This window comes from Poecile atricapillus, chromosome 12 (genome assembly GCF_030490865.1).
Source record: "Poecile atricapillus isolate bPoeAtr1 chromosome 12, bPoeAtr1.hap1, whole genome shotgun sequence".
NCBI classification, from domain to species: Eukaryota; Metazoa; Chordata; class Aves; order Passeriformes; family Paridae; genus Poecile; species Poecile atricapillus.
In genome coordinates, this window is record NC_081260.1 from 1,404,610 (window position 1) to 1,427,117 (window position 22,508).

The 22,508-nt window shown below is 53.0% G+C and overlaps 2 protein-coding genes across 2 annotated transcripts; one reads left to right on the forward strand and one right to left on the reverse strand.

The window, feature by feature from the left end:
- Positions 1–2,160: 2,160 nt before the first annotated feature.
- Positions 2,161–14,749, reverse strand: LOC131583695 (uncharacterized). The gene is made up of 11 exons (XM_058848092.1): positions 14,725–14,749; positions 11,162–11,322; positions 9,315–10,763; positions 8,430–8,522; positions 7,752–7,856; positions 7,049–7,158; positions 6,029–6,223; positions 4,692–4,854; positions 3,352–3,517; positions 3,118–3,212; positions 2,161–2,439 (listed from the first exon to the last, which is right to left on the reverse strand). Exons 2-11 carry the CDS (start codon positions 11,316–11,318, stop codon positions 2,354–2,356), a joined length of 2,619 nt encoding a protein of 872 aa, XP_058704075.1. The 5' UTR covers positions 11,319–11,322; positions 14,725–14,749; the 3' UTR covers positions 2,161–2,353.
- A 427-nt stretch (positions 14,750–15,176) lies between these two features.
- LOC131583460 (cis-aconitate decarboxylase-like) lies at positions 15,177–22,029 on the forward strand. Its single transcript, XM_058847581.1, has 6 exons — positions 15,177–15,202; positions 15,753–15,807; positions 18,623–18,810; positions 18,941–19,030; positions 19,463–19,668; positions 20,461–22,029. The coding sequence occupies exons 1-6, from the start codon at positions 15,182–15,184 to the stop codon at positions 21,377–21,379; spliced, it is 1,479 nt and encodes a 492-aa protein (XP_058703564.1). The 5' UTR covers positions 15,177–15,181; the 3' UTR covers positions 21,380–22,029.
- Positions 22,030–22,508: the final 479 nt, after the last annotated feature.

The following is a 22,508-nucleotide window of genomic DNA, read 5'->3' on the forward strand; positions in this document are numbered from 1 at the left end:
CTGAAATAAAGCCATAAGCTCCAGGTGTTTTCTTATCTTATAACCTAAATTCTGGATTTTTGTAGCTCTGGTTGGAATCTGTTTCTAATTTTCACCCCGATTTGTGATCACAGTGCATCCAGTGCTTTCCTCAAGGGCTGACACCCTTTACCTGCTGCAGAGGTAAATTTCCATCCTTGCCTGGATTTCCCACGTCCTGGCTGTTTGGTGTGAGCAGTGCAGGGGCACTTGGGGAGCTCCACATCCTTCCCTGGAGCTGGCAATTCCCATGGCACCAACATGGAGATGGTCTAACACAGTCCCAGATCACAAGTCAAGAAGGGACTTTCTCCTTTTCTATTTTCTTGGGGTTTTTTTGTGGGTTTTTTTTGCTGTTCCAGCAGTTTATAGCCAATATTAACAAACCTGACTTGCTCAGGAAGTTCAAGTCGTTTTTCAAGCATTAAGGTATTTAAACATGACAGGAGTCCCGTGTTGTGGGACTTCACCACATGCCCTGAAGTTAAGCCTCTGCTGGGTGGTGATGAACCTCAGCTGGCGCTCAACTTCCATTTATTGAATAAGTGTTTATCACACAACCATGGAATGGTTTGGCTTGGAAGGGAGCTGGAAGCTCATCCCGTTCCAAGGCAGGGACACCTTCCACCAGCCCAGGTTGTTTAGCTGTCCTGAGGCATGTGCAGGGAGGAGAGCCTGAGTAAGCTCCACTTCCAGATGCTGGCACGGGCTGGGAAACCACAGGAGGCTGGGAATGCCCAGCTGTGCCCGAGTGGGTTTGCAGGGTCAGGAGGCTGCGGGGTGAAGGGGAGCCTGTGTTCCACCCCAGGAACGCCTGCCAAGGATCTCTGACCGGGAGTTTGGGGAGCTGCTTGAATGAAACAACAGCCGTGAGCTGGAGAAGGAGTGAAAGCTGCTATTTATGGTGGATTCTGAGTGCAAACGGAATGGCAGCACCAGCTGGACAACAACGGCAGCGCCAAAGCAAGCGGAGCGCACTCGGGGCAGGAGCTGGTGTTGACATGTCAGCAACGAGGCGTGGGAGGAATCCAGCCCCAGGGCTCCCAGATTTTCCTGCCCAGCTCCTGCAGCAGCAGGAGGAATCCAGCCCCAGGGCTCCCAGATTTTCCTGCCCAGCTCCCGCAGCAGGTGGGGTGTGTCCTGAGGGAGAATTCCATGAGAAGTTGCTCCAAAGCAACGATAAGGAGCAAGAGAAGGGAAGGGTCTCGTCCCCTGGGTGGTGGGACTGTGGCTGTGCCAGGGGAATGACCTCCCTGCCCAGAGCAGGAGGGAGGAGAGGGAACAACGGTAGGGAACTGGCAGAGATCTCCCACTTGGACACTGCCTCCAGGATGGGAAAAACATTACAGAAAACCTCCAACCGGTCACGCACCTCGCAGTGTTTTGAAGCCTTCGGGTCTAACTCATTGTTTCCTTTGTTGAGGTTCTTTTTTAGCGAGTGGATTCCCTCATCCCTGGCTCCCCCTGGGGCTTGTTTGCTTTGGGAGAGAGGAAGGTTCTGTTCTCTGCTCTTGGCAGAAACTTCTGTCCCTCCACAGCTCCTAACGTGGGTCCTGGGGACAGGGGTGGGGACAGCCCCGGGGACTGCTGTGGGGACAGCTCTGGGGCAGCAGCACCCAGCCAGGGGCAAGGTGCTGGAAACGAGATGATCCTGACAGGAGATCCCTTCCAACCCGAGCCGACCCATGGCTCTGAACCCTCGGCAGCCCCCAGCTTGGCCATGGGTGTTCACGGAGGTTCCTTTGCGTTTTCAAGGAGCTGAGTGCCCCGGGATGAGCTGGGGAGCGGCTGGGAAGATGGCAGGGGAGGAATGGGGTGAGTTATTTGCTGTAAACCCTCTGTCAGAATCACACCTCCCTGTGCTTGTTCCTTCCTCTGGTGCTCAGTCATGGAGCTTTGCCCCTTCGGGAGGATGAGGAGCTTGGTGGAGATCAAACGAAACTCAAAGCCTTTTCCTTATGTTCCAAAAAGAGGATTTATTTAGTGGGGTTTAGAAATTTAAAATATACAGATCTGAGTGTTGTGGAGGGGGATGCACAAACATTGCGTTCACAGTCCAATGCACTTCAGAAACACCGGAGCTCTGGGAATTCCTGAAGAACAGCATCAGCTCCTGGGCAGCTCTCCTGGAGATTCCGGGCACTTACTGGGGATAAACAAGAGATCACTGCAGGAAGGTCCCTGGAGAGGCCCCAGGTGGAGAAGTGCTGCTCTTCCCGAGGAGGTAAGAGCTGGATCAGAGAAGTCTCTCCCAAGGCTCCAGCAAAACGTGGGACTCCTCATGTTTTTGGGGAGAGCAGACTTTGTTCCTTTGCTCGGGGAAGGTTCCTTCTACTCAGACCACTCTGCTCTTCGCCCTTTCAAAGATCTGCATGACTTTTCCTGCTGGGATGCAGCCTTCCCTCACAATGATGATGCCACCTTGCCAGAGGGAGAGTGAACAAGTCAGGACAGTCCCCAGAGGGGCACAGAAAGGAGTATAAAAGAACATCTCGCACCAGCAAAGCCACTCAAAATAAAGTCGTGTGGAAGGACCAGAAACTGCTCAGAAAGCGAAACCACCAACAGCCGCTGACTGACCTCACACTTTGTTGAAGGGTTTGGTTTTCCACTAATCAACCCCTCTCAAATGTCAGCCCAGAGCCACCTCAGCGTGTGCTGCTGCATCACTGTGGGCAAGCTCTTGTACCACCCTCGATGTGATGGGCTGAGGCAGCCTCCACCCCTCCTTCCAGCAGCCTCCACCCCTCCTTCCAGCAGCCTCCACCCCTCCTTCCAGCAGCCTCCACCCCTCCTTCCAGAAGCCCCCACCCCTCCTTCCAGCAGCACCCACCCTCCCACTCAGAGCCTTTTCACCCTGACAAGGCAGATTTTCCTTGCTCAGCTGTGTTTGTCCTCCTGCCTTGTTCCCTGTCAACACCAAGGTCCTCCCAGGACGTCTTTTGTTTGCTTCTCTTCATCAACATGTTTGCAAATGTCCAGGCACTCAAGAGCTGTTGCTCTTGGAGCGCTCTGTGCTGCCAGATTGATACTGGGAAAGGCATGGAAGCCTCCCAGGAAAGCGCAGTGGGTGACACAAAGGGCGGATCTCACACTCACTTTCATCAATCTTCGTGCAGTTGACCACGGTGGACGCCACCACCTCGTCAGACTCTCCATCGCAGAGAACACCCTCCAGCTTATGGCCAAGGCGCCTGTGGGGGAAAAAACACCCACAACCCTTCAAGGACCTTGCTGTGACCTTGTGCTGAGGCTCCCCTCGGTGCAGGACATCAAACCGAGGTCTGCCACCACTTCAGCAGGTGGTGGCAGCGCCGGTGACAGGCTACTCACGAGATGACCATGTCGTGGTGGGTGCTGTCCGCCTCCCCGCTGGGGTTGGCCGAGGTGATGGCCAAGGGTCCGGTCATGTCGATGAGGTGCACCAGGACCGTCAGGTCAGGGACTCGGATCATGATGCTGTCCTGGGTTCCCACCCTGTTGTATCCTGCTCCGACCCCTGGAAGGACAGGCAGAGGACATTGGCAGAGCTGGCACAGCCCCTGTCGTGGCACCGGGGGGATCTCCTGCTCCCTTTGGAAGTGACCCTGCTCCATGCGCCCAACTGAATGTGGCTTTGTGGGTGTCCACTCCTGAGCAGAAGTCTGAGAGCAGAGGTACAATTTGTGTTCCAGCTGGGTAAAAAGGAAACGATTCACAACTGGAGACATCACAGCTGTTTCCATGGACACAGGATCTCCCCATAGCCCAAAGTCTGTGAGCACTGCCCACCCTGCCACCCTTCCTCTGCCGGTTGAATGTGGATAACTCAGAATCACAGAATCAGCTGGCCTGGAAAAGACCTTTGAGATCATCGAGCCCAACCTGTGACCCAACACCAGCTTGTCACCCAGACCATGGCACCGAGTGCCACATCCAGCCTTTCCTTAGACCCCTCCAGGGATGGGGACTCCACCGCCTCCCGGGACAGCCCCTGCCAATGTCCAATCACCCTTTCTGTGAAGATGTTTTTCCTAATGTCCAATCTAAATTTCCCCTGGTGCAGATAAGGGCTGTGTCCTCTCCTCCTGTCCCTGTTCCCTGGGAGCAGAGCCCAACACCCCCGGCTGTCCCGTCCTGTCAGGGAGTTGTGCAGAGCCAGAAATTCCCCCTGAGCCTCCTTTTCTCCAGGCTGAGCCCCGTGTCCCAGCTCAGGATTTGTTTTCCAGCCCCTCCAGTTCCCTCATTCCGTGCTGTTTCCATGGATTCCCAGGAGCCAGGGTTGAGGTGAATCATCCCAGCGCTCACAGTGCCCGTGCCCACGGGGTGGGAAGGCAGAGGCGATGAGCAGGGATGACCATCGGAACCCTCTCATCTCCTGGATGCTCCACCCTGGTTTGCTCATTCCCAGTCAGCAGCGGGGGGCTTGGGAGAGGGGACCCTCCCAGGCCGAGGAGCCTCCCTGTTTCTGGTCAAAGAGCTCATTCTGCTGGCTCCCACTCTTGATGAGTCATTACAGATGGTTAATGCACTCTGCTCAACACCCACCAAAGCATCTGGGAGCTCCAGGGGGCATTTCTTGGGAGAAAGTGACCGGAATGTCTCCCCATCACATCCCAAAGGGGGCTGGGATGGCACACCTGCCATGCTGGAAAAATGAAAGGGGGACAGGAGGGTTGTGCTGCTCATCTCACCCAACTTCTTCAGCCACTCTCCCTTCCGGATAATGCAGCCGATGCCACCGGGATAAACATTTTCCATGAATTCCCAGAGCAGGGGGCTGATGGGCGGAGCAGCTGCTCGCAACTGCTCCAGGTTGGAAATGAAGATGCAGATGGGCTTCTCTTGAGGCCTGTCCTGAAAAAACAGGGGGAAAATAGATGAAGAGGGAAAGTTTGCCTGGAGAACCTCACAGCCTGCTGGGACCCTGGTTTGTGTGTTTCCCAGGGAGCTCCAGGCGAGGAAGATGCTGTGTCTGCACAAGTGCTGAGCTGTGATGGATGCCCCAGCTCGGATCTGCACGTGCAAATTAAAAAGGAGACAGAGCAGCAGCCTGCCCTTGGGAACTCCTGGGATGCATCCAATTCCCCCTCTTCAAGCACATCCATCACAGGGACAGCGAGGCTCCACTCAGTATCAGCATTTTTGGGATCTTACACACCAGGGGCCTGATTTTTTCCAAACTTCTGCTGGTGCAAACCAAGGTCAAACACACCAATTTGTGATGGGATAAGGGATGGAGAGCTCAGCCCCCTGCAGACCAACATCTCCATTATCACCCCTCCAGCGCTTTGGAAGAAGCTGAGTGAAATAAATTCAGTGTAAAACCAGCAGTGGAGATGGAGGGGAAATAAAACAAGCTCGCAAAGCGGTGTCATTTCAGTCCTCAACTGACATCAGCTTCAGTGGGGCCAAATGACTCAGGAACTGGGCATGTATTTACATTCTGTTTGTATTCTCTCATCGGCAGGGAAGGTCAGCACTGGCACCAGGGCAGCACAGAAGAGACGTCCTTTGTGCCGCTGCTCGCGCCCGGGGCCAGCTGAGATCGTCTGTTATGGTTATTTCTCCAGGCTAGCCAGGAAATTGCCTCATGGACAACAGACAGGGCCAGGCTGCAAGAGCTGGATTGAAGGTGCAAACTCTGGGGCTGGTTCCAGCACTGAATGGCTCCAAAAGTCTGGGGGGATGTAGCCCTGGGATTCTGATTCAGCACTTTGAGAGGCACAGAGGACAAACACAGGTCTGGACCCGCTGATGAGTGGCTGTTCCTGTTTGGGGCTGTGCTTTGTCCATCCCCAGGGATGTCACTGCCGAACTCCCGGTGCTCCAGCCTGGAGCAGAGGGGCTGTGCCCTGCCTTGCTCAGAAAATGGTCCCTGATCTTCTGCTGTGGCTGCCCATGAGCTCTGCTCACGGCCACCTCCTGAGTCTTGGGACAACCTGAAACCAGGGGCTCCCCTTGCTTCTCCTGCACGAGCTCATGGGCAGGACACAGAGCCAGGTAAGCAGAGACATCCCTGAATTCCCACCTTGATCCTGTAGACCTTCTCGATGGCTTCGGGGTGCTTGCAGGAGGCTGCCAGGGCGTACACGGTGTCTGTGGGGACCCCACACACGGCCCCCGTGTTCAGCAGCTCCGCGATGGTCCTCAGGCCGCTCGTGAGATGGGACCTGGGGCAGACACAGGGCAGGGGATCCTCCCTGTCCTTCTTGGAGCTCTGGACCTGCCAGGAATCAGGAGGCAATGAGTAAGCAAACCTATGGAACACAAGGCAGGATTGCATCCACCCGAATGCAGGGATCCACTGTGCCCCGATCCCTTGGAGAGAAACACCTCCAGGGACGCTTCTCCTGCAGCAGGGGAGGTGAATTCCAGTGATTAAAGCCAAAGAGAGCAGCTCTCAACTCAACTCTTTCAACTGCCGATGCCTAAAATTAGAGGAGATGAATCCCACCCAGCACAGCTTCCTGGAGAAATGGCTGCTCTCCAAAATGACCTAAGGAATTTCTTCTGGAATCCCAAATCCAGGCAGGGATGGAGTTTCAAGTGCATTCCCATGAAACGCTGATCTAATGGAAATGTTTCCCTGCAGCAGGAGTCGGAGCTGTCAGATCCATCACCCTGGGTAGGGGGAATGGCCCTGGCCACACACACCAGATGGCAGAAGGAGTCTGAAGTCAAGAAAAGATGGGGAATTCTTGCTGTCCAGTCTGTGAAAGTTTTTAAACTCCCTGCTTCCAAGGTTATGGCTTTAAAACTCCAGTCTACGAGGAATTCTTAGACTGGGGATGGCTGATTCCCCAGGACCACAGAGACAGCTATTTTGGGGTGCTACAGGAGTCCTGTGAGCATCCCTGCCCTTTCTCCGATGCTATTCCTAATGGAAGAGAGCTCATTTCCAGCCCACAGCTCCCTACAAAAGTGCTGTGACCGGGACTTCGAACGGCACTAAAGTATTCAGCAGAAGGGAAATTCCATAGGAATCTGAAGGCCCCAGAATATCCCCTCTGAGCAGGGAAGCTACCCCAGCGTGCCAAGCATCTCTTACTGTGAGCAGAGGAGGTCCCACCATCAGGAGGTCCTTCCCAAACATGCAGTTGGTGAGCGAGGCTGTGGCTCCGTAGAAGCAGATGACGCTGACGATGCTCAACACCACAACTGATGAAAAAAACCCCAGAGTCAGAGGCAGGAAGGGTGATTGAATCCCCATCCCTGGAGGGGATTTGACAGCGTGGATGTGGCACTTGGGGACAGGGTTTGTCAGTGCTGTGGGAATGGCCGGAATCGCTCGTTTGGATTTCATGGTGTTGTGATTCTACTCTGTGGTGACAAAGTGGAAAAGCTCCCGCTAATCCGCTTGCTGCAGCACCCCATGGAATTAAAACTTAAATTGTCACTTGCAGCAAAGGCAGAGCTTCAGCAGAACTGCAGCCACTGACAGTGGTGGCACGTTCAGCTCATCCCACACCTCAGGGGACATCTGCTGGGGACTAGAGCTGGACAGAACTTCTAGAGGTGCTCTGATCCAGCAGCATTGGGTTTATCCAGAAGCTCAAGGCCCTGGGAGTGATAAGAGGAAAGATTTCCTCCTCTAGTCATGCTTGCACACACCCCAGACTTACAGGGAAAGGAAGCAGGAAAGCTCTGCTTGATTTTGCCACACTGAGCTTCCCACACTTCTCCCCAACCCAGGACCCACTCCCTGCACCCTGAAGGTGAAGGTTTAATGTCCTGGTTCCCCTAAAACTCACTTTCAAAAGGCAAAGGGAGGTTCTCCACCGTAAAGAGCAGAAAACAAATGGTCAAGAGCTCCATGGCCAAGGTCAGGCAGAGCAGCACCATGTTAAAAGAGGAAGCTGTGGAAAGAAACACAAACAAGAGGGACCCACATCAATCACAGCCCATAAAATGTGCATGAACCAGCAGAAGAGTTCCTAAATCAACTGAGGCTTGTTTGATTTAACTGAGCAGCCCCAGCTCTGATTTCCCTGTCCGTGGAGGAGCAAAGAGGCACAGCCAGGGTCGGCTCAGCCCTCAGGTTCCACGGACATTCTGCCAAACCCTTGATCTGCCAGGACACTGTGCTCACATGGAAAACACTTGCCCAGCAGCCAAGCAGGTTCTGATTTACACCAGCTGGGCTGGAGTGTGGCTGTGGATTGGTGCCAGCGGCCCAGAGCGTCGAACGCTTTCACCTGATTTGATCCTTTTATTTTCTTTGAAATGTTCTTCCATTCCCTCGGGGCTGTTTCTCCTAAGCCCAGCTCAGCTTCTGTTACTGGCTGTGGGCAAAACATCTCCGCTCTTGCTTAATCAGAGCGACAGGCCTCCCTCATTGGTGCATCTCCTCCACGGAGCAACCACAGGAGGATTCACCATCTGACCCCAGACGCCCCTCCATAAACACCCCACGTGCTTCTGGGACTCACCCAAAATGACTAAAAAAGCATTGAGCACCAAAAAGGCGATGGAGCCGGCCGTGAATCCCTCGGTGTTCCCCGCCCCGATGTCCAGCAAGTGGCCTGAAACAGGAGCAGCACATCTGGTTATGAGCAAACCACCAGGAGCAGCGTGACAGGAGAGTGGCAGAGCCTCAGCTGGGATTACCGCAGCTCCAGCTGGTGGATGGTGGCCTCCCAAAAACCCTCCCTCATCCACACCGGCAGCTTCTGCCACGCCAGGTATTTCAGGTATTAACTGTGGGGCTGGCAACGGTTATCCAAAAAAAGCTCTGGGTTTTAGCTCCAGCTTGGAATACTCAAGGCCTGGCTGGACACTTGAGAAGCTCCTGCCACACGTCCAGAGCCACTGCTTTAACTTTCCCCACAGATGCTCATTTTAAGAGCACCTGGCACAGAGGCTGTGTGTACACTCTGCCCACATGGAGCAAAATGCGGCTTTTAAAAGCCAGGCTCAGCTTCTGAGAGCTTCTTTCATGGCTGGGATAGACTTCTCCAGGCTCCTGAAGGAGAAATCCAGAACCTGGAGTCTCCCGCTGCCTAAAAGCATCTCCTGAGTTGTTATTCTGAGATAACGGCCCAGAGCCAGGCCTGTCTCACAAAGTTTTTGCAGGGAAATTTTGGCTTTTATTGGAGCTGACGACACAACTTGGACTCCTGGAACCGAGAGCAGTAGGTGCCTGCAGCAATGGCAGCCGAGAGCAAACTGGGGTGATTTGTGAATTATCTTTTTCCAGGGGGGAATATCAGTAACCCTGATGTCGCTGACTCTCCTGACAGAAGGAATTCCACTGGAGGAAGCACTGGAGGATTCCCTGGGGACACCCTTTAAGGCAGGAACCATCCCTGCTTTACCTGCCAGGCGCAGCCAGGTCCAGGCTCCCCAGAAGGCAGCGTAGCAGAAGGGGAGCACGGATCCGAACCTCTTCCCTCCCCGCACCTGGATCCGGCACACGAACAGCTGCCCCAGGGCTCCCGGGATGAGCACGGAGGGGATGGAGAGCTGCTGCCTGCCCGGCTCCCCCAGCCTGCCCTGGATGGCGGCGGCCGCAGCCAGGCCATTGCAGATGTAGAACAAAGCGTCCGGCACGGCAGCGCCGGTGCCACTGGGGATGTCCTTGGACCTCGAGAGCCGGGCCTTGAGAGCCCCCAGCACAGCTTGGAGAGCTGAGCTGGACACGGCCTGGGGGCCCACGGGAATCAGAACTTTCTCCCCAATGGAGTTGATGAGGCTGGCGAAGGTGGCGTACAGGGAGAGCGCGGTGCAGAGGCTGCAGGCGGCCCCCAGGAAGGGCCGGGCGCCGGACAGAGGGATCTGGTGGACGAAGGCCGAGGTGAGGATGATGAAGGAGGCGTTCTGCAGCATCTCCAGGGTGTCTTTGTGGATTGACATCAGAAACAGCAGGCAGGCAGTGGCCAGGAAGAACCAGGCTCCAAACATTCCCAGCCTGCTGTCCTGAGCCGCGGGCAGGCCGAGGAAGGCGGTGAGCACAAACTCCTCCCAGGACATCACCAGCCAGAAGAGGCTGTGGACACCAAACTTGGTGGTGTGGTAGCCATCCCCTCTGAGGTAGCTGTAGAAGCTGGAGAGCAGCTGGCAGCTGGAGATGATGGAGATCCACGCTGCTCCCACACAGAAAGTCTTCATGTACCCGAAGAAGTAAAAGGCGAATATGAAGGGTGACACAGTGTCACAGATGTTCCCCAGGGCCATCGGCTCCGCGTACTTTGTGTTCTTCTTCTTTTCTTCCCCGAGGGCCTTGGAGGAGCTTTTCTGCACCGAGCCCAGCAGCAGGACATTGAAGAGGGGGTGCCCAAAGCCGGGCAGGACGTACCTCTGGGTGATGCCCTTGAGCAGCAGAGCCATGGCCCCGTACAGCCCGCACAGGACAATGCCCAGCTCCAGCACCCCGGACACCACCAGGGCCCAGTCCGTGAAGAGCGCCACCGCCTCGAAGGCCAGGGCCAGCGTGATGGCCCCGAAGATGAAGGGCATGATGTAGTTGACGGTGGCTGAGCAGAAGGACAGGATTAAGGAGATGGCGATGTAGGCCACCAGCCCGGCCACGGCGCTCTGGCTGGCCGAGAGCGGGGCTGTGCCGCTGTCCAGGAGCTGGCTGGCATTCCCAAAGGGAAGCGTTGTGTTCTCGGGATACGCGGCGGACAGGACCCGTGTGACCCCATAGCTGCTCCACAGAGCAGAGAAGGTGAGGAAGGCCACGCCTCCCAGGTGGTCATACTTGCGGAAGGCGAGAAATCCGGCCAGCAGCTGGACAAAGCCACCGATCAGGATGAGGTGGATGCCTGAGGGATGCAGGAAGGGGTCAGGTGTGAAGCCAAGCACAAAAGGGCTGGAGCTGCAGGAAGCTCTAGGGCACACCCCATGGCAGGTCCCATTGCCTTCCAGTGAGCAGCCCTGTGGCCTCCTCCCACCCCAAAGGGAAATTCCTGTGTGTGGCCCCTTGGCTCGGTGTGGTGAGCAGGCCCCAAGGACAGCACGGATCCAGCAGGGAATGGCACGTGGAACATTTGGCCCGGTGTCTGGGGAAGGAGGAGCAGCCACCCCCAGGAGCACACAGACCTGCACGGTGGACACAGCCCACATTTCCCCACCATCCCACCAGTGGTGTCCATTGCCCCGTGGGGATGACCCTCAAAGAGCTCAGGGGACATTCAGCCCCACCCTGAGCAGCAGCACCCACCTGCCAGGATCTGCTCTGCCGCCCGAGGCCCGAGGCCGGTGGTGGCCACGGTGAAGTTCTGCAGGCACAGCAGGAAGGCGCTGACCACGTTGCCGAGCAGCCCCAGCACCCCTGGCTCGCTGTAGAAGACGGCGGCGAAACCCTCGGCGCTCGCCATGGCCCTTCCAGACAAAACAGCAGAGTCGGCCCTCGCCCCCACAACCTCCCCGGCAGCGGCGTCTGCGCCGGGCTGGGGCACCCGGCCAAGCTGCAGAGCCGTGCCCCTGCCCCGAGCAGCGACAAGCTGGTGACAGGCTCAGGTGTTTCCATGTTCCTCGCTGCAGACAAAGGCTCGATTCAAAGCACCACTTGAGGTGCCTACTTTCCGCAGCCCCATCCAGAAAAAACACACACAACCTATTTAGGCGAGCAGGATTCCTGGCAAAAACATGTTTAGGTGCCCCAAAGCGCTGCAGGTGGTGGTGATGGTTGCTGTCCCCTCTTCTCCAGGCTGCTGGAGATGGAGAGGCGTGAATAGCCCAACACAAACCAACAAACATCCAGACGAAACCCACAAGGTATTTTTGAGCCGTTCCAGGACATTTCTTATCCACTGTTGCAGACAAACAGGGCAGGCACGGTGCACACACACACACAGTCTCCCTTCCAGATGGAATTTTCCAGCTCCATCCCTTTCTTGAAACCCCAGTGACTAAATAGGCTATTTTCAAACCCTTCATATTTCTCCCATGAACTCGTCTGTTTGCAGGCAGCCCCCACATTTCCACTCCTCAGCACTCCTGGGTACCAGGAGCTGAAGTTTTCTCTCTGGAGGCTTTTGTTGGGAAACAAAGATGAAAATAAGACAGCAATGTTCTTGTTATTTGGGTATTTTTAGAATATTTGGTGAGGTAAAAAAGCTGGAAAGGGAGAAGGTGATGTATTCTGCACTCAGCCATTCCAAAGAACCTTTTGGAAAGGGAGCAAAGCTCCACTATTGTTAGGGGGAGTGAGGAGGAGGGAAGGAGCACCACCCAAAGAAAAATAATATGGGAATTATAATGAACCTAAATCCCAGGATCCCTACAAATCCTCAGCACAAATTTACATTTTGCAAACATCAGTACCCTCTGGACTCTCTTGTTCTGCTAAAAAACCCTGTGTTTTCCTCTCTCCATTTATTCTAAAGGATGTCACTTCCCCGAAGGAGGAAGGATGAGGGATAAATCGACTCTGACAGCTCCAAACTGCTTTGGCAACATCAACTCTCATCAAATAAGGAAAGGCTAAAAACCTCCAAGCAAAGCTTGGGGAACAATGAATTATTCAATTGCTTGGTCGTGCTAAAGGTCAGGATTTTGGCTTTGGGCGGGGGGGAGATGCACCAAATCCCAGTTCCCAGGGAGGAATATTCCCATTTCCCATCAAGGCATTGCCTTTAAGGGGGTCCCAGGGAACCCTGTGCCCTTGGGCAGAGCTGAGCCTGTGGATTCCACGATTTTGCCTCTTTTATTATTTTAAATGACACTTCTGCATAAAGAAGCAGTCTGGTTTAAATGGTTACACTTGGAAATGAGCCACAAAATTGAGCTCCTCCAGATGTTTTGCCCTGAAACAGCCCAGGCAGTGGCTCAAAGGCACACTCAGAGCCCCTGCTTGGAGCGGGTCCAGGGAAGAGGGTGAGCTGGGATTTGGGAGGGAGATGGGCTGGCCTGGTGACTCCTTGGCTCCCAGCAGTGGTTTTTAATTTGCCAGAGCTCATTCTCTTGGTGTTTTCTGCACAACAGGCCCGCAGCAAAGAGCTGGGACTGGGGAGGGATGGAGACACAACTCATAGGGATGTTTTCCTGTTCTTCCCGTGCAGACATGGGAGGAGGGAGGAGGACAAACACCAGAACCTGCTGTCAGGCTAAGGAGGTGTGAAGGGGAAGGATGTGAGAGGATTCAGCCCGAGATATGGAAAAGGAGGAGGAAAAGGAGGGATTGGGGTGGGAAGCAGCTGCAGTTGAACCCGCTGCTCACACCCACACACCAACCCAGGCTCCTGCTCCCTGCCCTGGGACCAGTTCACCTCTGGACACTGTCCCTGCCCCTGTTTCCTGCAAGGTCAGGACACATCAAACCAGGAAAATGCCCCTGGTGTTGTCTCAGGAGCAGCAGCACCGGAACTCCGAGAGCTGCACCAAGCCTGGAAAAACGAGGCTCAGCAGGGGAACCCCCAGGAGGGTTTCCTGATCAAATATGCCCTGGTTTGGCCCCGGGATAACCCCACCCATGGGTGCTGTCACTGTCCTTAAGGAGCCGTTTCTCTGCGTGCGCCACAGAGCCCTGGTGGTGCGACAGGATAAGGCGGGACAGGGCGGGAGGCAGGGGAGCAGGTGGAAAATCCCTCTCTCCCAGATGGGATTAGCAGCTCTCTGCACACCCCGGGAGCAGCAGCACCGCCTCTGTCCAGGAAACCGCGGGATGGAGATGTCCCCGTGCTCAGGAGGCACCTGGAGCGGAGAGCTGCATCTCCCGGCGGGATGGGGCAGCCCGGGATGATCCTTCCCCTGCTCAAATCCCTCTTGCAGCGAGGACAAAGCCAAAGCCACTCCCTCCCTCATCCTGGCCCCTCCACCTTCTCTCCTCTCCCTGCTTGCCCCCGGCATCCCTCACCCTGGGGCTGTGCGAGGTCCTCCCTCCCTCCCTCCCTCCCTCCCTCCCTCCTGGCGCTCATTCCCCGGTGACCTCGGAGCAGCCCGGGACAGGCTCTGGACACCGCTTCCTCCCCTCCCTGCTGTCCTCACAGCAGCTTCCCTTCACCCCCTTCCAGGAAAGGTCATCCCCATCTCATCCCATTTCCACCGGGCTGTCTGGAGTCACCCCGTGCCTCCGACAGCCGCTGCTGCTTCTCCATGAGCGATATCAACAAGGATATTCCAGGGCACGGGTGTTCCGTCCCCAGGAGGGCTCCCCATGCCTTGGGACACATCGACAAACACCAAACCATCCCATTTCACCCGTCCCCAGTGGCATCTTGCCATCAGTTCTCCATGCCACCCTGTTAGTGAGAGCAAACATTCACAGAGCTCTGAGGAAACGCTGCCCCTCTCCAGGTAAACATGGAAAGAGAACGAAACTCGTTTTGGATTAGCACACAGCAAGATGAACAGTGCACAGCCACAGCACACAGCTGGATTTCACATCACAACCCTGCCTCTCCTCTGGAATTGCCAGGGATACATTGCTACAGCAAAGGTCTGCATGGGGGGTTAGTAAAAAATCTGATTTTAAATAAAGGTGTGTCCCACCAGGCTGTTATTCTGCCCAAAGTAATAAATGTCCCCATGTTCCTCTGCAGGACAAAGCAGACAGCCGTGGCGTTCCCCCAAAATCCAAACATTGCTTTGGGAAAAAAGGCTCCCGGTGTTCCCTGGAAGCCCCAGGGTGAACTCCCAGCTCAGTGACCCAGCAGAGCTGGAGATGGAGAAGAAGGAGAGCTGGGAAAGGCTCAGCCAAACACCCAAACACTGAAGATATTCAAGAAAAGCATCCAAGAAAACCACCACTGCCTCACTTCTGCCTCTGCAGCTGGGATTTACCTGCTTTGGTGACACTTCGGCTCAATGGGAGGACGCTCTTGTCCCTCTCATTTCCTGGTAAATCCCACGTTTATAGTCCTGCTCAGGAGGAGGAGCCTGGAGCCAGTTGCTTCACCCATTGGCACTTGTGGCATTTTCAAGAGAGGAGTTTCCTTGAACCTTGTCAGTTATTGTCTGAAATCTTTATTTATTTCCTGAAAGGGGTGGGTGGGAGGGGGGGTTTTCCCTTCTGTCCAGCAGGGACAAACCACCCCTCCTCACAGGTTCCCCCCACCCTCTGCCTCCCCAGGGGCTGATGTCATCCCCCTGGAAATTCAGTCGCACAAAACAGAAAGCAAATTGCCTTTTGGACGCAGATATAAACCCTGCCACCGGCACCTTCCAGCCACACACCTCTGCCATCCCTCGCGCCGAGCACACCGAGCCGGGAAAGGCACTGAGAGAAGCAGCCACCAGCATGGTCTACTCCAGCTTCCAGGTAAAACTCTCCCATGCAAACCCTCCCCATCCCTGAGCTCGCCTTTTGCACTTTTGGGGAGGAAATGTCTCTTTCCAGGCGGCTCCTCTGCTGGTCCAGCCAAGCGTGGCATTAAACGGGAACCTGCCCCAAAATTAACAAATTCTGATGGTTTTCACAGTCACTTCATTCAGCTGCTGACCTTTTCCTGCCATCCTGCTCCTTTCATGAGTCCCAAGCATTCCCTGGACCGTGCCATGTGGGGGTTGTTGTTGGGATGTGCTCCGTGGGTTTTGCTCCATGGGACCGCTCCCAGCTGGTCCCATCGTGGCGGGGCTGCAAAGGCTCTGCTGCCCCTTCAGCTGTGAGGTTTTATTTCCCTGGATGTTCTTGGCATCCCTGCTGGACTCAGCTTCGGAAAGCATTTTTTCCCCTCCTTTAAATATGTCGTTACTTTTACGCGCTCGTTTGATCTGTGAGTGTCTCACGACGGGAGGCACAACCAGGAAAACGGCTCCGAGAAACCTTCCAGCAGCTCCGCTGACAAATTCCCTCTGTGTCTCTCCTCCAGAAATCCCAGAAGTTCTTGGCAAGCTCTCGGCAAGTCCACAAAACTGCTGCCCACGGTTTGTATCTCAGCATCCCCCTCCTTCCCTGGCGGGCACCGCTAAATAATCATTTAGGGATAATAATAATAATCACGGCATTGCTGGAAAAGAAGGTGCTGGGCTGAGCACGCTGAGAGAAATCCTCACATTTTTGGAAGTCAAAGCTTCAAATGTTTGGGGGATCCTGTGGTGCTTCGTGCCCCTGGGGATGAAGGACTGGGAGAAAAGCAGCCAGGAGTAAAAAAGTGGATTGTTTGTCCTGCGCTAAACCAGAACTTTAACTGGTTTAGAACCGGACTTGCCAAATTCTTTGACCACAAATGTAAGATGTTGAAAGATCCTTAACTCCTCCACTTGTCACTGCTTCCTAATTACACCTGATCCTGCTCTGGGCATTGCCTGGAGAGATTCTGTTTCTGTGGCTCCAGCTTTGGGTAAATTAACCACAACTTGGCTGCGTAGACACTTGCTCTATTTTGTCTCTTAACTTGGCCAAAGTTTGTCTATTAACTGATCTTAAAATATGTTCTTGGTCTGTTTATTAACTTCTAATAGTTTTCTTGGTTTCATATAAGTTGATTATAAGTTTATTAACTTCTTTTAAAAAGGGGTCTTGGTTTTTTGTAAGTTTATAATAGGTTTAATAGCTCATTTTAAAATAGATTCTTAGTCTATTATCTCAATTTATTTAAAAATGAGTTATTAATACAACAAATGCAAGGAATGTTGCTTAATGAGACCTGAGGACAAGAGAATTAATAATCCACAGGGATTTATTTGGTCTTGCATCAAATTTAATTTTTTTAATGACGTCCTGCCATGCCAGGAGGAAAACCCCGGAGTCACGGAACGCTTTTTAGCTGAAGGGTTAAAAATCCCCGCTGCCTGCGGAGGTGACAAAGAGCATTTGATGGCGGGGAGGAACCGGTCCAGCTTTTCTGGGTGCTGGGTGATTGGAGCAGATTTTCCTGCAGCCTGTCCAAGCCCTGACATCAGCGCTCGGCTCGGGCAGCCGGGGCTGCTCCGGGGGGACAGGGCTGGGGTCCCTGCGGGAATGCGCTCCCAGGAGCCGGAATGTTCTCCCGCTGACTCAGGAGCTGATGGCATTCCCAGCTGTGTTTACAGCCTGGGCTCGAGGTGAGCCCCGGCATGAGCCAGCGCTCCGTGACTCACTGATGTGACATTTCGGGATGAATCCAAAGCAGGGAAATTAGGGAATGGTCATTTCATTAATTGCCGTGTTTGCTGTTTCAAAATACAAAGCCTCTTGTGTACCTGCCGGTCTGGATCAGCTTTTCTCTTGGAGCAAAGTACTTTTATTTTTTTCACATGTGATTCGTTCAATTTGGACATTAATTCATCTTTTATCTCCATCTCTGTGTGCACCCCCACTTCCATCCATATCCAAATGCCTGGATTTGCCATCCTGCAATTGTTGGCTACATGGAATTTTATTTTTCCTGCTCTCCTGTGTGCTCTCAAATTAACAGTAGAAATTGTAACAAGCCATAATAATTTTGATTCAACGAATTATAAATATAATTATATAATATATAATACATAATATAATATCTATACATTAAATATAATATAATATAATATAATATAATATAATATAATATAATATAATATAATATAATATAATATAATATAATATAATATAATATAATATAATATAATAAAATATAATATAATATAATATAATATAATATAATATAATATAATATAATATAATATAATATAATATAATATAATATAATATAATATAATATAATATAATATAATATAATATAATATAATATAATATAATATAATATAATATAATATAATATAATATAATATAATATAATATAATTGTAAAATATATTGTATAATATATATAATATATTATATTATAATATATATCATAATACATATATTATAATATATAATATAAATAATATATAATATATAATATAATAATATATAATATATATTATTATAATGTATAATATTATTATAATGTAGAATATAATTAAATATATAATAGATGTAATATAATTATAATATATAATTAATAATCTATAATACAATTATATGCATTATGTAGTGTATTCTAATTCTAGAATTATTAATAATTTTATACATTATAAATGACTATATTAATTATTAAAATTATGATATATATTTATTTATATAATAATGGTCTATTTATAATCTAAACAAGGCAATTTGTCACTGAAATTGAAACATACGATAGACACAAACTGGGAATTTTCCTTAGAATTTTAACCTACTTTGAATGATTAACATCCTTTGGATTACATAGGGCTTAAGAGCTTTTGGTGGCTAAGACACTTCAGGGCATTGTAGGAGGAAACATCTGGATAAATTCCGGCTTTGGGTCTAGTCCTGCTTTCCAAAAAATCATGGAAGTTTCGGATTTCTGTGGTCCATTCCTGCTCTGCCTTTCCTCTGGATAAAGGGACATAATTTGTGTTGATGCCTCCCAAAAAAGTGGTTCTTGGAACCACAGGATGAGGGGATGGGGTTGAGCTCTGAAGTTTCTGCACCTGAGCCTTCTGGAAGCCACCCCAGGAGGAGCCCAGAGCAGCTGTGGAATATGAAATGTTATATATATAGAACATATGGAACCAGAGAGTATCCCGAGTGGGAAGGGAGCCATGGGGATGATGAATTCCAGCTCCCTGCCCTTGTGGGACTCCCAAAACTGACGCACCAGGCTCGGGCAGGTGCAGCTCCCCGAGCCTGGTGACACGGGGGGCGCGGAGCCGCGGGGGCCAGCACAGGGCTTAGCCTGTCCTTGTCCCCTCCCTGTGTCCCGGTGCTGCAGTGGTGGCCCAGAGCGCTCCTGAGGAGACCGTGACCAGCAGCTTCGCCTCGTTCATCCACGCGGCACAGCCCGAGCACCTGTCCCAGACCGTGCGGCAGCGGAGCAAGAGGATGATCCTGGACAGCATCGGCGTGGGGCTCGTGGGCAGCACCACGCGGGTCTTCGACATCGCCCTGCGCTACTGCCGGGTAGGGACAGCCCTGCCACCACCGCCACGCTCCTCCGGGGCTGATCCCGGCGGCTGCTGGGGCTGCGGGTGGCTGGCACCATCCCTGCTCCCTCCAGGGCTGCCCTGACATTCCCTCCTTCCCACAGGAGCTGTACTCCTCCGTGGCCGTCAGCTCCGTCTATGGAAAGCCAGGAGTGAAGCTGTCCCCGACGCTGGCTGCCTTCACCAATGGCGTGGCGGTAAGGCTGGGTCTTCCCAGGGGATCTGTGATCCCAGATCTTCCAAAGGGGAATCTGTGATCCTGGCTTTTCCAAGGGGGATCTGTGATCCCAGATCTTCCAAGGGAGATCTGTGATCCCAGATCTTCCAAGGGATATTTGTGCTCCCAGGTCTTCCAAGGGAACCTGTGCTCTCGGCTTTTCCAGGGGGGATTTGTGCTCCTGGCTCTTCCAGGGGGATCTGTTCTCCTGGTTTTTTCCAGGGGGGATCTGTGTTCCTGGCTCTCCCGGGGGAATCCATGCCCTGTGGTGCCAGGAATTAGCATTCCAGGAAACAGGAGTGGTCACTGATGGGGGACAGAAGCTGGGAATCTCCTGGCTTTTAGAGAAGCCAAAGAGTGGAGGCTTTGGCAGCCCTCAGCCAGCTCATCCTCATCTCTGTTTCCCTGGCAGACTCATTCCATGGATTTTGACGACACCTGGCACCCTGCCACTCACCCCTCCGGGGCCGTCCTGCCGGCTCTCCTGGCAGCTTCCCAGATGCTCCCTCCCAACACCAAACCCAACGGCCTGGATTTCCTGCTGGCGTTCAACGTGGGCCTGGAAGTGCAAGGGAGGCTCATGCACTTCTCCACTGAGGCTCACGACATTCCTAAAAGGTAAAGCTCCTGTTCTTCTCTGAGGATGAAGAGGGTTGGCGATTCTGGGTTTTAAGATGTTAGTTTAGGTTAAGCCAAGTTTAAGTCCAGTTTAATTTAGCTTTACCCCAGGGTAAAGCCTTACTGAGAGCCAAATGCCAGAAGCAATTGCACCATGGATTTATTTGGTGATTTCCAGGGATTTTGCCTCAAAAATAACCCTCAGGAGGACTCTCAGGGAGTCTGCAGTGCCATTGCCTGACCCAGCCAGGGCAGGAGACCAAAACCAAGCAGAGTTTGGTGGTGGGCACAACCCCTGGGCCAGCTGCTGCCACCAGCAGTGCCCTGGTGTGATCCAAGAGATGGAATCAACCAGGAACTCTTCCCTGGGCTGTGTTTGGGGCTGAATTGTCTGTCTGAGGGACAGAAAGTTTGGCTGTGTGGACACAAACCATGGCACCTCCCAGAGGAAGTTGAAATTGCTTTTTGGAGATGCTGAGCTCACCCCTGAGTATTTCTGAGGAGGTTTCAAGGAGAAGCTGTTTTTAGACTAAATTTACGTTCATTAACTCTAAATTTAGGGTTCAACTAAACTCCAGTAACACTCTGATTTTAAAGTTAATTTATTAAAATTTAAATAAACTTTTGAGTAATTTTGAGTAAATTTTGAGTCGGGGTGAATCCCACCTGCACCAGCGCCACGAGGGAGATCCATTGACTGAAGGACCCCTCATTTTCCATTAATTTTTCCCTGGGAGGTGTGCTTTGGTGTTCCCTGGGCCAGGGCCGCTCATTCCCGCTGTCCCCCTGCAGGTTCCACCCTCCCTCGGTGGTGGGCACCCTGGGCAGCGCCGCGGCCACGGCCAAGCTGCTGTCCCTCAGCTCGGCCCAGTGCTGCCACGCCCTGGGCATCGCCGCGTCCCTCGCCGGGGCGCCCATGGCCAACGCGGCCACCCAGGCCAAGCCACTGCACGTGGGCAACGCCACCCGCCTGGGCTTGGAGGCCGCTCTGCTGGCGGCCCGTGGGATGGAAGCCAACCCCTTGATCCTGGATGATATCCCCGGCTGCTCGGGGTTCAGTGCCTTCTACAGCATCTACCACCCCAAACCGTTGTCCGCGCCCGGAGAGCACCACGAGTTCCTCCTGGAAAAGCAGGACATCGCCTTCAAGCGGTTCCCAGCCCACCTGGGGATGCACTGGGTGGTGGATGCTGCCTTGTCCGTCCGCAACCTCTTCATCAACTACGCGGGGTCCTTCTCCCCGTCTCTGATCCGCACCATTGTGCTGAAGATCCCGGTGTCCAAGTACATCAACCGGCCTTTCCCCAGCTCGGAGCACCAGGCAAGGCACTCCTTCCAGTTCAACGCCTGTGCTGCCCTGCTGGATGGCGAGGTGGGCCTGGGCTCCTTCTCTGAGAGCAGCATCCACCGGCAGGAGCTCAGGGAGCTGCTGGACAAGGTGGTGGTGGAGCACCCTGAAGACAACGTGGCCAACTTTGACAAGATGTATGGAGAGGTGGCCCTGCTCCTGCACAGCGGGGACGTGCTGACGGGCAAATGTGACACTTTCTATGGGCACTGGAGGAAGCCCCTGAGCAAAGAGTCGCTCCTGAAGAAGTTTAGATCCAACGCCTCCCACGTGCTTCCAGAAGAAAAAATAGAAGCCATCATCACTCTGGTGGACAACCTGGAGAACCTGTCAGACAGCTCCCAGCTGGCCTGCAGCCTGTGAGGGGACAGCGTGGGGGCTTGGTGAGGGACATGTCCTGGTGAAACTGCTATTCCTTTCCTCATTGGTGCTTTCCTATTGATTCCCAAGGACCGGGAAGTTCCCACCCCTTCCAGTAGATAATTCCTAAGGAACCCACGAGGCAGGAGGTGTGTCTGGGTTAGCACACGGAGTAAACTTTGACTCCTGCTTGATGCTGAGGTGCTGAAAGACCACCACAAGTATAAAAAAATTCCCATGGAAATCTCTGAGAATCCTGGGGTGTCATCCAGTTCTCCAGAAGGAACGGTGCCCAGGCATTTCTTACAGCTGGATTCCAAGATTTTTCTGTGCAGAACGCCTGACCACTGAGTCTGGGAAGGGGAGGAAGTCCAGCTGCAGAGCCTGTGCTTTTCTTAGTGCTCTTCTGGGCACTTTTGGGATCAGGCTCAGGCAGTCCCACTGGCCACAAGAAAAATCCATCCTTGCTGCAAACAGCCCTGCCTGCAGAACTCTCTGGAAGAGAGGGATTATCTTCCTTTCCTGTAAAAGCCCCCCGTTTCTCCAGCCTGTGGGCAGTGTTTGCCACTTCTCTGTGTACAAAGGATGGTTTGAGGACCCTTGAGACCTGGATGTCTTTTCTGAAGGGAAGAGGGTTGGTAGATGAGGAATCCTACACCCTGAGGGCAGTCCCTGACCATCCCAGGCTGTCCCACACCATTTCTCCAGGCTTTCCCAGGTTTTCCCGGGCTTTCCCAGGCTATCCCAGGCACCTGTTCTGAGCTGGCTCATCAGGTGGCCCATGGGCTTCTCTGGGAGGTGACTTGAGCACATACACTGTGACTCCACTTGGGAAATTCCCCTTTCCCGCCTGTGAAAGGAAGGGAAGCTCATTGAGACTCGGCTCTTAACTCATCTTTCCAGCTGGGATGAAATCCCTGCTCCTGAGCAGCCATTCCCTGGAAGGCTCTTTCCCCTGCATCCTCTCTGAGGGGTGAGATGGAGAGCTCAACATTTCCCCACATGAAACAGTGGGATTGCTGATCCAAAGAGCTCCTTCCCAATAGGAAAATTGTGGGATCTGCTGTGGAAATTAGAGTTCAACAGGGATGAGATGGGAGCAGACAAGAAGGAAGATCCTTTTCTCTTGCTG